Below are 13,907 nucleotides of genomic sequence, written 5' to 3' on the forward strand. Positions count from 1 at the left end.
GCTATGTAAATCCTTCCGTCGACTGACATCTGCACGTTGAAATCCATGTTGAAATGGGGTTTAACGTCGCGACCAAGATTATTGCTTTTATATAGCGACGTGCGTGTATGTGTGTGTGTTTGTGTGGCTGCTTGTACTAGTCCGGACTGATGCCAATTTATAGTGAATACCCCAGTCAGACACAGTATACTGACTCCAAGCCGACCAGTCCTTCTTTTAGCCTCTTTATGCCGAGCGACAGACAGGGTAACAACAAGTACCATCTTTTAACGTCTTTTGGTATGACGCAGCCGGGGATTGAACCCCGTCCTTCCGCTCTCCAGGCAGACGCTCTACCACTAGTCCCCAGAGGCGGTCGAATGTCATAGAGAGAATGATTTGTTTGATGTCATGAGGAAAGGAATACTATTCATTTTTGGTTGCAAATCCTTAGGAAATTATTTGTTAGGAGATTAAATTGAAATGTGTAGGTGTTCGTTTGCTTGTAACTGCATTAGACTGTGCAATCTTGTTATTGTCCTAACTGTTATCCTGTACAATACAGCGATGAAAAGGGAGTTAAAAATAACATGCTAAAAGAGGAGCATCAGTGTAAGCAGGTTTTAAATGTGTGTTCCCAATGAAGACTTTATGCAGTACATAACATGTTTAAGAGAGGAACAAATTGAAGACAAATAGAAAAATCACACAACCTACGGAACATGCAATGGATATGTGGAAGAAGACCTGGTGATATATTTTTTGTGTTGTTATGAAGGCAACATTTATCAAAATCAAAATGGGCAATAAAATGGAGTCTGTTGGACTGGTTTGGGTGGAGAAGAAGAAAGCAATGATTTATTCATTCCAGCTTAATGTCTGCAGGTTCTACTTGTTAACCAACTGTACCAAGTACAATGCTTTGAAACTGTCACTGAATAGTTTTATGTCACAAGTTTGAATGTTTTGAACTTTGTGCCCCCATGCAGTATAAATCTTGAAATCACTGATAATGTCAGGATGGTTGGGGAGAGGGTAGACAGGGCTGGGTGGGGCTGTGGAGCAGGGTTGGGTTAGAGGTGGTAGGTGGGGAGGAGGGTAGAGAGGGCTGGGTGGGGCTGTGGAGCAGGGTGGGGTTAGGGGTGGTAGGTGGGGAGCAGGGTAGAGGAGGTTGGTGGGGAGAGGGTAGAAAGGGCTGGGTGGGGCTGTGGAGCAGGGTGGGGTTAGAGGTGGTAGGTGGGGAGCAGGGTAGAGGAGGTTGGTGGGGAGAGGGTAGAGAGGGCTGGGTGGGGCTGTGGAGCAGGGTGGGGTTAGGGGTGGTAGGTGGGGAGCAGGGTAGAGGAGGTTGGTGGGGAGAGGGTAGAAAGGGCTGGGTGGGGCTGTGGAGCAGGGTGGGGTTAGAGGTGGTAGGTGGGGAGCAGGGTAGAGGAGGTTGGTGGGGAGAGGGTAGAGAGGGCTGGGTGGGGCTGTGGAGCAGGGTTGGGTTAGAGGTGGTAGGTGGGGAGGAGGGTAGATGAGTTTGTTAGGGAGGAGGGTAGATAGGTCTGGGTGGGGTTGTGGAGCAGGGTGGGGTTAGAGGAGTTTTGGTGGGGAGGAGGCTATGTTAAGGGTCATTGAGCAGGGTGAGTACAAGGTGTGTCCCGTCTCCATGATGTGGCTGTGATACTGCTCACTCAATCACTAATGTCACTGATAAAGTAAGCACAGGATGGACTTGTTCAACAAATCCTTTAAACACTAATTTACAATTTGTGTTTGACATAGAGCATGCATGTATTTGTTAAATTTATAATATGTATCTGTATTTAATTTCAGAAAGTGATTAACAAGTTATTGTGTCACTCGTGTAGTTTTTTCGTTTTCAAATTTGAATTAAAGGATTATAATGATTCTTTTATCAAGATAGATGTGTTTTAATTGTCAATATCTTTTTCCTCAATGTTAATTTTGTTGATTATATTCTCTAGATAATGTTCTGTAGCTGTGTGCCCTGTCATCAATGTGTCTTGTTTCATGATGACACAGTATAAATTAGACAATTGCTAATATATATGGCCCCATCCATAACATATTGATAATTTCAACAACATAATCTAGATCGTATCCTTGAGAGATCAAAGCCTTAAATTACTGTAATTTCCATGGGAGTTTTGATCTTGTAAAGGTTAACTGTAAATAGGATATTTCAGAGAGTTGATACTTTTAAGCAAGCTTTCAAATATCAGCACATTGAAGCTGTATTGATGACACAAAACATAAAGCTACATAGATTCTCTCGCTCTCTCTCTGTGTGTGGAGGGGGAATATTTATCTTCCTAAAGGTTAAGACAAATACATCCTATAAATAATCTTTCTTGATACTTAGACTACCTCAACAAAATTCCTAAAGTCTAGAGTAAAGAATGGAAATTGATTTTATGCTGTCAGAAGCCTGACAGTCTGAAATTGCCTGGAGGTGGGTGGTATGCTGGCAGCCCAATGCGAGGCCCTCTCTCCAGGTCTTCTTTGTTGCAAATGCTTCAACTGAAAAACTTGAATTTCCGACTTCCTTTCCATGTGTAAAGGTTGAAAAACGCATGTGGTGTTCCCCCAGCAGTCAACAAATTCTCTTAGGAAAAAAGGCTTGTTCCCATGACAACAGAGAAGCATACTTGCCATCTTGCTTTTGTGAGGCTTGAGTGACACTGATATGATCAATGAGGTTTCAAGTGCTTAGCCGCAAACCACCTTGTAACAAGCATATGAAGTTATGAAAGAGGTATGACAAGAGAGGGAAATCAGAGTGGGTCTATTACAAGGTGAAGGGATTGGGTGGGGCAGAGTGGGTGTGTGAAGGGTTTGGGTGGGGCAGAGTGGGTGTATGACGAGGTGAAGGGATTGGGTGGGGCAGAGTGGGTGTATGACGAGGTGAAGGGATTGGGTGGGGCAGAGTGGGTGTATGACGGGGAGAAGGGTTTGGGTGGGGCAGAGTGGGTGTATGACGAGGTGAAGGGATTGGGTGGGGCAGAGTGGGTGTATGACGAGGTGAAGGGATGGGATGGGGCAAAGTGGGTGTATGACGAGGTGAAGGGATTGGGTGGGGCAGAGTGGGTGTATGACGAGGTGAAGGGATTGGGTGGGGCAGAGTGGGTGTATGACGAGGTGAAGGGATTGGGTGGGGCAGAGTGGGTGTATGACGAGGTGAAGGGATGGGGTGGGGCAGAGTGGGTGTATGACGAGGTGAAGGGATTGGGTGGGGCAGAGTGGGTGTGTGAAGGGATTGGGTGGGGCAGAGTGGGTTTGTGACGGGGTGAAGGGATTGGGTGGGACAGAGTGGGTGTATGACGAGGTGAAGGGATTGGGTGGGGCAGAGTGGGTGTATGACGAGGTGAAGGGATTGGGTGGGGCAGAGTGGGTGTATGATGGGGAGAAGGGATTGGGTGGGGCAGAGTGGGTGTATGATGGGGAGAAGGGTTTGGGTGGGGCAGAGTGGGTGTATGATGGGGAGAAGGGTTTGGGTGGGGCAGAGTGGGTGTATGACGAGGTGAAGGGTTTGGGTGGGGCAGAGTGGGTGTATGACGGGGAGAAGGGTTTGGGTGGGACAGAGTGGGTGTATGACGAGGTGAAGGGATTGGGTGGGGCAGAGTGGGTGTATGACGAGGTGAAGGGATTGGGTGGGGCAGAGTGGGTGTATGATGGGGAGAAGGGATTGGGTGGGGCAGAGTGGGTGTATGATGGGGAGAAGGGTTTGGGTGGGGCAGAGTGGGTGTATGATGGGGAGAAGGGTTTGGGTGGGGCAGAGTGGGTGTATGACGAGGTGAAGGGTTTGGGTGGGGCAGAGTGGGTGTATGACGGGGAGAAGGGTTTGGGTGGGGCAGAGTGGGTGTATGACGGAGAGAAGGGTTTGGGTGGGGCAGAGTGGGTGTATGACGGGGTGAAGGGTTTGGGTGGGGCAGAGTGGGTGTATGACGAGGTGAAGGGATGGGGTGGGGCAGAATAGGGGTGGAGTAATGGAGTCTATGCTGGACGTCAAAGGAGCTGACGAGATATGGTGGGGCAGGATAGGGGTGGGGTCTGAGTGGGACATCAAAGGAGGTAACGAGATATGGTGGGGCAGGATAGGGGTTGGGTCTGAGTGGGACGTCAAAGGTGCTGACGAGATATGGTGGGGCAGGAAAGGGGTGGAGTAGTGGGGTCTGAGTGGGAGGTCAAAGGAGGTAACGAGATATGGTGGGGCAGGACAGGGGTGGGGTCTGAGTGGGACGTCAAAGGTGCTGACGATATAGGGTGGGTCAGGACAGGGGTGGAGTTGAGAAGGTTACGGTTGGGGCAAGATAGGGGTGGAGTAGTGGAGGTAGGGTTGAGTAGGTTGAGTTGGATGGTAGACGAGGGTGGGTGTTCAGATGCTGGAGGCGCTTGTGGCAGGATACGTCTGTCATGAAAGAAAGTGTGAAATCTGATGAAATCCCCTTCTGTTCAGCACCAGTCATGATCATGCAGGAGATACTGCATATATTCCTATCACAGTGGAGGTGAGATGTCCCGAGGCTAAAGACATAAATCACAGTCAACTTGGCTCCTGTAAGTTTTGTTGAAAGAGATGGATAACACTGAACATCTTTTAAATTATTTCATCATGTGTATGTCATAATATCCTAGACATTCTTTTGTTGAAGGATGTCATTAATGACTTTACAGCAGGTAAATTTTCAAAGCCCCTTTATGACAAGGCAGACCCGTGAAGATCCAGGGTAGACTAGGTCTCAGCAACCCATGCATGCCGTAAAGGCGACCGATGGGATTGGGTGGTCAGGCTTGCTGACTTGGTTGATGCATGTCATTGTATCCCAATTGCGTATATCGATGCTCATGATGTCAGTCATGGGATTCTCTGGTCCAGACTTGATTATTTATTGCTGAGTGCGGCGTTAAACAACAAACAAATATTACAAGGCATGATGACCATATTGAAACAACAGGAAGCACCTTATACTTACATCTCTGCTGACTTTTGAAATAATTGGACCTGTGCAATAGAGTACTTGACTTTAGGGCTCTTCCACACGAGAGTTGATGCTTAATTTAGTGACAGTGAGGGCTAATGCAGTTGCTCATGACCTTGGTTCAACTCCTACATTGTTTTTCTCCTGCAGTTTTTTATGGCTGGATTGTTGCTCAATCACCCCAATATCAAACTAAAGTTTTGGGGTCCACTGGACCAAACGTAATAATAATTCTAAAGTCCTTTTATGATGCACCCAATTCCACTCACCATGGCACTACATTATTACATCCCCGGTCAGTGGATCAGAGTGTACTCAATTTTCATTCTCAGCTACCTGGGGAGAATACAATCCAAGCTGCCTGTGAGGCGCTAGAAGGTTAACACTCAACAGTCAACATCTCATCATGTCCGGGCACCCATTCACTGCTGGGTGAACAGAGGCCTTTTACGAACCAAGACACTTGCCTTAGGTGACACTACATGTGCTACACGTGTTTCAGTATGTTTTGGTCTTTGTAGATGGACTTGTACACACTGATCTTACTAGATCAGAAGGAATCTTCACACTGATAGACTCAATCTTCAAACTCATGACTTAAGTTGTAGACTGACATACTCATGCATTCAAGGAGCGGTCGGGTAGCCTAGTGGTTAAGGCGTTCGCTCGTCACGCCGAAGATCCGGGTTCGATTTCGGACATGGGAACAATGTGTAAAGCCCATTTCTGGTGTCCCCCGCCATAATATTGCTGGAATATTGCTAAAGTCAGCGTAAAACCCTACTCACTCACTCACTCATGCATGCATTCAACGTGATGAAGTAATATAATATTTAATTTCAATAACAGCTGGCAATAATACTTATGAAATATTAACTGGGATTGTTTAAAGATAAAATGAGTATAGTTTGAGTACATTTGAGACTGAGTGTCTGTTGAGACAATGACGGTTGTCTTTAACGGTTGTTACACAACAAGAGCCGCAGATACCTTGGCACAGTGTCCACAAAGTAGTCGTAGTATTTCCCTGTCACTGATCCCAGCAGCCATGTTTAAAGTCGTGTTTTCAGACAACATTACACAACCTGCACAAGTAGGTGAGATTGCTGTGGCGAGTCTCTCGTTTGATCTTCCTTGCTGAGTTGACAAACCTGTGTATTTGTGATTCTCCCAGATCATGTCAAATGACAGTGTGAAATAGTGGCCATCCCTCCCTCTGTTGAAGGTAGCTCGGGTTGTGCGGATTGTGTGTCTCAGACTGAGCCCTGGAGCTGTAGAAACGGAAAACGATGTCTGTATTTTTAAACAAGATCTTAGAATACTTTGTTGTACCCTTATGCTTTGAATTTTGTAAGACAGAAACGAGAAAAGAGAAAGATTGATGTTCGTTCACGTGCACCTGAATATTTGGTTATTTCCCTATCCATTTGTTTTAGGCATGTAATGTTGATTTGTTTGGAGAAACCAAATGTTATATTTTGTGTAGAGATCCCTATTACTTTAATGCTGTTTTGTTGGAAAAAAAGGAAATTTAGAAAACAAACATGAAATCCAAACAGGCAAGAAAATTGTGCATGTTTTACTGATTTTTGGTCTGTATGCAAAGATCAAAAGAAAACAGAGATGATAAGGTTGATTGGAGTTGAATCATCTACACCATGCTTTTGAAATGAATGTTATATCACAATGACAAATGAAAAGATAGCAAAATAAGAATATTTTTTATCAGATTTAAAATATATTATATATATTTGTAATACATTTTGCCACTTTGATGCAAGAAACAAGAAAACTACTTAGCCTGGCCTGAAAGGACATTTCCTGCTGAAGGTTTGCAGGGAGATATAGAAATGGGCTACGTCTGTGTGTTATGATTCTTTTCTGGAGCATTATTCATAAACTGTTCAAAATATATTTCATGAAACTTTGTCAACACATCAGGCATACACTGAACTGGTGCCTTTTGCTATTCACAATTTTTGAATTTATTTTCTAAAAATTGCATTTCCAGGGCAGGGCAACTTTGACTCATGCTCCAGAAATTCTACCCCTTTTTTTAACCTCACTCAGAAACTGTTTATTATTTCTTTGGAAACTTTGTAAACACGTTAGGCAAGTGCTGAAATAGTGGCATTTGCTGATCAGTTATTTTTAGATATTTGGATTTGCATGGCAACCAGTTGGTTTTAGGTGAAAAGAAGGGTAGAATTTTCTGGAGCCTAGTTCATTAACCATACAATATTTCTTTGTGAAATTGGACTTCAGAGGGTTATATCTTGCAGAGCATAACTCATAAGCCATTCAAAATTTCTTGATGAAAGTTTGTAAGGACATCAAATATCATACATCATATACAGCCCTGTATTAAAATAGGTACCCATCAACCTATGCTTGTTTTGAGAGGCAGCTAAATGATTCAGTCCCCATCACCTATGCTTGTTTTGAGAGGCAGCTAAATGATTTGGTCCCCATCAACCTATGCTTGTTTTGAGAGGCAGCTAAATGATTCGGTCCCCATCAACCAAGGCTTGTTTTGAGAGGCAGCTAAATGATTCAGTCCCCATCAACCAAGGCTTGTTTTGAGAGGCAGCTAAATGATTCGGTCCCCATCAACTAAGGCTTGTTTTTTAGAGGCAGCTAAATGATTCGTCCCCATCAACCTATGCTTGTTTTGAGAGGCAGCTAAATGATTCGGTCCCCATCAACCTATGCTTGTTTTGAGAGGCAGCTAAATGATTCGGTCCCCATCAACCTATGCTTGTTTTGAGAGGCAGCTAAATGATTCGGTCCCCATCAACCTATGCTTGTTTTGAGAGGCAGCTAAATGATTCGGTCCCCATCAACCTATGCTTGTTTTGAGAGGCAGCTAAATGATTCGGTCCCCATCAACCTATGCTTGTTTTGAGAGGCAGCTAAATGATTGGGGCAACTAAATGATTCGGTCCCCATCAACCTATGCTTGTTTTGAGAGGCAACTAAATGATTCGGTTCCCATCAACCTATGCTTGTTTTGAGAGGCAACTAAATGATTCGGTCCCCATCAACCTATGCTTGTTTTGAGAGGCAGCTAAATGATTGGGGCAACTAAATGATTCGGTCACTATCAACCTATGCTTGTTTTGAAAGGCAGCTAAATGATTGGGGCAACTAAATGATTCGGTCCCCATCAACCTATGCTTGTTTTGAGAGGCAACTAAATGATTCGGTCCCCATCAACCTATGCTTGTTTTGAGAGGCAGCTAAATGATTCGGGCCCCATCAACTTATGCTTGTTTTGAGAGGCAGCTAAATGATTCGGTCCCCATCAACCTATGCTTGTTTTGAGAGGCAACTAAATGATTCGGGCAACTAAATGATTTGGGCAGTCAGGCTTGATGACTTGGTTGTGTTATCATACCTGACAGAGAGGGACTGCTCATTATGCAGTGTTTATGTGGATACCAATTACTTTTTCTTCTTGTTAACTTTCATGGTGCAGTGGTCTAGGGATGCGAAGAGTTGAGTACCTCACCCATGCCAGGATCAGCCAATTGGTCGGATCAAATCCCAGATTTGCTCTGTTTATGAACCTTGGTTTGTCAGCCTAGACTAACATCTAGTCTCTGAAATGAACATATCCTACAGAAAAAACAGTTGTTCAGTTATCTCAATAAAAATATAATAAAAAGGAGCCCAGTGACTCTTTTCATTTTGCAGTAATCTAGACTTGCCAAACATTATAGACTTGCATGGGCTGTATTTGATATATATTTGTATCAGCGTCTGTAAGACAGACTATTGTCAGCCCTAAGCCCAATGTTTGGTGGTTTTGCCAAAGTGGTTGAAAAAATGTTACAACCTGTGTCAGTGTAGGCTGTCTTCCCACATTTAGGTGACACACTGCGATAAAACCCATATAGTTTTCAAAGCTGCTTTTCAACCTGTCTCATCCACCCACAATTAACTTTCATAACATGTACATGCTCACGTAAGGTTATTCCTTCTCAGTTTTCACAGATGTTCATTAAATGCTTGCAGAATTTTATTTCTTCTTGACACAAAGACCAGCAACTATTTTCTGGCAACTGATGGATTTACAAGTCAAAAACTGGTAGATACCAGAGAACCAGTACCCTGATATTATCTTTATTGCATTTCAGTTACAATAGATTTGTAATGCCATATGTCATTCAAAATTCCTTATATGCATTGGTGACTCATGCATGTGACTTGAGACCAATAAAACATGAGAACAATAAAATAAAATCTCATTTACTAATTCAAATAAGATAAATTCCATTGTAATTATGTTAATTTGGACAGAAGGTCATCTTTGATGTCGTTAGGTGATGCCCAGTGCACATTACCCTTCAGTATGACTCAGTATGACTGAGGTTAGTATAGGTTAGCAACAACAGGAATTAAGTTACCACTTGTGTCATCTGTGCATACTGGGCTAAGAAGATATTGTAAAAAGTGATATGGAAGTAGCTAAGCAGATGCCTTTTGTTCTATTTCAGAAATAATTTATGGATATGAATGTAATTTGTAAACGAATTTGCCGGTGATAAATCAGCCTAATTTTGTACATAACAACTGCTGTTGTATATACAATCTTTTCATTTTCTTGAAAAAAGTAAAACTGAATACTGTTGCACCAATTCAGCCTAACACCCCACAGCAGCATTTGCTGAACTTTGTGTTGATGCACAGTCATATGGTTTTCATGGAGAAGTGTTTTGCAGGGTTGCAGATATCTTTCGTAGCCCAGCAAAATGCCATACACTGAGTTGCACTCCGACGCAGGTCTGCAGAGACTGTGTCCTCCAAGGATCAGATATATGATAAGGGGCAGTGGAGTGGCCCTGCGGCCCTGGTGTTGCCAGCATTGGGTTGGGTTTGAATCCCCACATGGGTACAATGTGTGGAGCCATTCTTGGTGAACTTCAAGTGTGATGGTGATGATGGCGGATTAGAAGTATGGGAATGGACAGTAGACATATGTTTGGGACATATGTTCCTTTAGGAAAATGTCTGACTGGAATTTATAAGATAACAATGTAGGTTGGATATTGGTTTGGTTTTGAACCCTTGGCTCAAAGACCCGTGAACATTCCCGGGTAGAATAGGTCTTCAGCAACCCATGCTTGTCGTAAAAGGTGACTATGCTTGTCGTAAAAGGCGACTAACAGGATCAGGTGGTCAGGCTCGCTGACTTGTTCTCGCCAAACCTTAATTCTTCAAAAAGATACTGATGGGCTATCATTATATATGTTGTTTGTCAAAAGCAAGTCTAGTAATAGTAAACCTATCATTTATATACATTATAATTTAATGGCCTGAGAAAGGTACTGCTTAATAATAATACCCTTTAGTCCAACTTCTTCAAATGCTAAGTACTTATTAAAATTAAATAATTATTAGATTTTCATCCAAGCTTGCCTCACTATAAACAAACCACCTTGTCATTTTATTGGGACCGACTCTGTGGTCTAGTGGTAGAGCGTCCGCCCGGAGAGCGGAAGGTCGGGGGTTCGATCCCCGGCCGTGTCATACCAAAAGACGTTAAAAGATGGTACTTGTTGTTACCCTGTCTGGTGCTCAGCATTAAGGGACTAAAACAAGGACTTGTCGGCTCAGAGTCAGTATACTGTGTCTGAGTGGGGTATTCATGTTAAACTGCGGCATGGTATCTCAGTGTGCTAGCACTATAAATCGGCATCAGTCCAGACTAGTACAAACAGCCACACACACACACATACACGTGCATGCACGTCGCTATATAAGTGCAATAATCTTGGACACGACGTTAAACTCCATTTCACCTCACCTCACCACCTCATTTTATTGACCCCAAGTATCTACAAATGAAAAAATTGCTGTACACATACTATGTGACATACACCATAAACTTAGTCCTACCAGACACATCCATACTTCATCTGAACCACATGCCTTGAACAGTTTGTTACAACACAAAAATATACATAAAACATAAACTGCATACATAAAACATAAACTGCCTCCGGTCACACATTTAATATTTTTTTTATTTTAAAATTTGTTAATAAATTCTTTTGGGGTGCCCGATATAAATCTTGGGGATTTAAAACATGCATGGAAACATGTGGTGGAGGACGCTGTGGTACAGCTCACTCGCTCGTTTTAATATACGCGCCCACAACACACTGATTTAAATGCAAGTTTGCATGTATAGAAATGTTACAAGTATAAATTCACCATAAAAACAGTATGACATTTGTTGTAGCAGCCCACATTCGTTGTACAACCTTATTTACGTATTTGCCATTTAGTATCAATATTTAACTCATATAGATCATACCATGTGCATCTAACAGAGTTGTTCATATTTTTATATTCATATATGTTTGCATGAGATGGGAAACTACTTGTCAGACTTCATTTCAACATTTGGTGACATTAACCAGCCTGTAAACTGGTAAACATGTTCAAGTTTCCATTTATATGACATTTATGCAAGTTCTTCAAGACTAAGAGGCGGTGGGGTAGCCTCGTGGTTAAAGCATTTGCTCGTCACACTTAAGACTCAGGTTTGATTCCCGACTTGGGTACAATGTGATAAGCCCATTTCTGGTGTCCCTTGCCGTAATTTTGCTGGAATATTGCTCTCTTTCTTCAAAATTAAAGTCAAAGTTTTTACAATACATAAGTTAATCATATGTGATGGGATATGCCTTTGTGTGTTCTCTATATAAACAATGAATCCTTCAGAATGAGTTAATTGAAGCAGTGATAAGTATGAAATGGTTTAAAAATAACTAACTTATTAACCTAACTTGTTTTAGTAGATTCATCAAATAAATACCTTAAAAAGTGAAATTGGCTATGACTCGTTCATGGGATTTATTCCCCCTCGGAAGTTTAATTTGTCTTGCTGAAATCATCAAAGTTAGAATAGATATCAGTGTACCTAAACTTTAGAAAATTCTCAATAACACTTTTGTTTAGTTGTTTAACATCAATAATTACAATAATTAGATTTCTTTGTCTGGAAAATACTTCCCCATGTTTCTGTGTGGTATGATTTCTTGGTTGACAAAAAATTTTGCCTGTCATAATATCGATAGTTATGTGTGAACTTGCAGATTTATATAACTTGCATAAGGTGGCAGTTGTTCAGTTGAAGGGTCAAATGAGGGTTCAAGCCTGGCTTTATGTCCCACTGATGTCATTGGTGTGGCCATTGACAACAAGATGGCTGATGATGTGATGGGGAACGTAGAGTAATTAAGGTCTCTCTGTCCAGAAACCTGCCTCTGTTTGTTCACTCGAACTCAGTTTATCAGTGAGCTATTGTGGCCTTGTGTAAGAAACAATACGAAAGCATACATAAAGTCATCTTTTACAAAAAGTAAATGTCAGACTCTGTGCCAGATTTAATCTTGAAGGAAGTTTTTGTTAGTTGATTTGATTTGGCATTTATCAGTGATGCATTAATTAATCTGTGTGAGTGGTGATCGCAAAAGAGTTGTCATTATATTGTTCTGATTCTTTCTTTCAGAAAGACATCCTAATTGAATACAAGAATTCTGTGGAGTTCAGTGGCCATCTGTAAGTATCACACACAAATGATTTTTCAGATTGCCATCAAGACCTTAGTCCCTCAGAAAAACTCACTGTGAAATTGTGAGAGCTACAACCCAATTTAGAGCAGGTTTTCACACCGATATATCATGAATATCAGTATGGAGAATACAATAAAGGAAGTGTATATGCTTTCCTCAATAGCCACCTTCAGTTTAGAGTCTCTGTTCCTCATCAAGTTTTGCTTCCAGTTGTGGACCAGAGCATTTGTTTAACACAGAGATTTGTTTGAAAATGGGCAATGGATGAGGTTTAATAAAAAAAGGTTAGCAATTTTAGCAATATTCCAGCAATATCACGGTGGGTCTGATATCAGAAGTGGACTTTACACATTTTACCAATGTGGGGAATCGAACATAAAACGAACACTTTAACCACTAGGCTACCCCACCGACCCCCACGTTCCACAAAGTGATCATTGTGCAACGTTGTAAATCTATGTTAAAGTATGGGAGTTACGACCACCTTAGCAACCAACCCCTGCAACCTATGCTGGTTGTAAGAGGTTGTAACATATTGGATCGGGTGCTCAGGCTCGGTGACTTATACATGATGCCGTGTCATATAGCTGAAATATTGCTGTGTGCAGTGTTTAACAACATGTCATGCTATCAACCACAGGTTTGCTTTTCTGCCCTTACTAAAGAGGGAGGCCTTGAAGATATAGATATTTGCTGACTGGCATAAAACAACATACATTCACTTCTCTCAGGCAACTGCAGCGTTGGTTACCAGTGTGACATGGCTGGATGTACATAATCTGATGACACAAATTGTTCAGGCCATCAACCTAATTGGTTTGTCTGGCTGGTACTTGATAATCTGCAACTCCTAAGCCATGCCATAGCTGGAATATTGCTGAGCAAGGCATAAAAGAAGCTTTAAAGAATCATTCACTACACTGAGAAACTGTTGAAGCATTCACTCCCTCTTGAGCAAACTCGTGAACAACAAACTCATGAAGGAACAAAAGAGGTTTTCTCACCCTTGCCAGCCCAGATGGGGGTGACGACTGCCTACATTTAGGGCCTCATTTATGACATATCACTGTGGTCTTGGTTATTTCAAAACAGATTTATTAGGTTGATCAATGTGATTTACCGTAATAAAATAGTATTGGTGTTCAGTGTGTATTCCTGAAAATTATGAATGAACTTCAAAGCTAAAATTCTATACATCTGTGGGAATATTTTCAACAGGGTTAGTTTTATGTGTTATTTACTCTCACAGCCATGTATAAAATGTCATAAAACTACAGCTTGTCCCAAATGCCAATGAAGCAGTCCATGTGGAGATTCCAGTAAGTGTAAGTCCTCGGTATTTAGGTGATATAGATGGACT

At 42.2% G+C, this 13,907-nt stretch overlaps 1 protein-coding gene across 1 annotated transcript in view; it reads left to right on the top strand.

The window, feature by feature from the left end:
- Positions 1-13,907, top strand: part of LOC139459078 (stAR-related lipid transfer protein 5-like) — an 88,350-nt gene that overhangs the window by 38,348 nt on the left and 36,095 nt on the right. The window contains exon 2 of the mRNA XM_071240558.1: positions 12,484-12,533. Within this exon, the coding sequence (XP_071096659.1) occupies positions 12,484-12,533 (50 nt within the window). The remainder of the gene's footprint in view (positions 1-12,483; positions 12,534-13,907) is intronic.

Source organism: Haliotis cracherodii, unplaced genomic scaffold (genome assembly GCF_022045235.1).
Source record: "Haliotis cracherodii isolate W230 unplaced genomic scaffold, xgHalCrac1.p SCAF_1, whole genome shotgun sequence".
Taxonomy (NCBI): Eukaryota; Metazoa; Mollusca; class Gastropoda; order Lepetellida; family Haliotidae; genus Haliotis; species Haliotis cracherodii.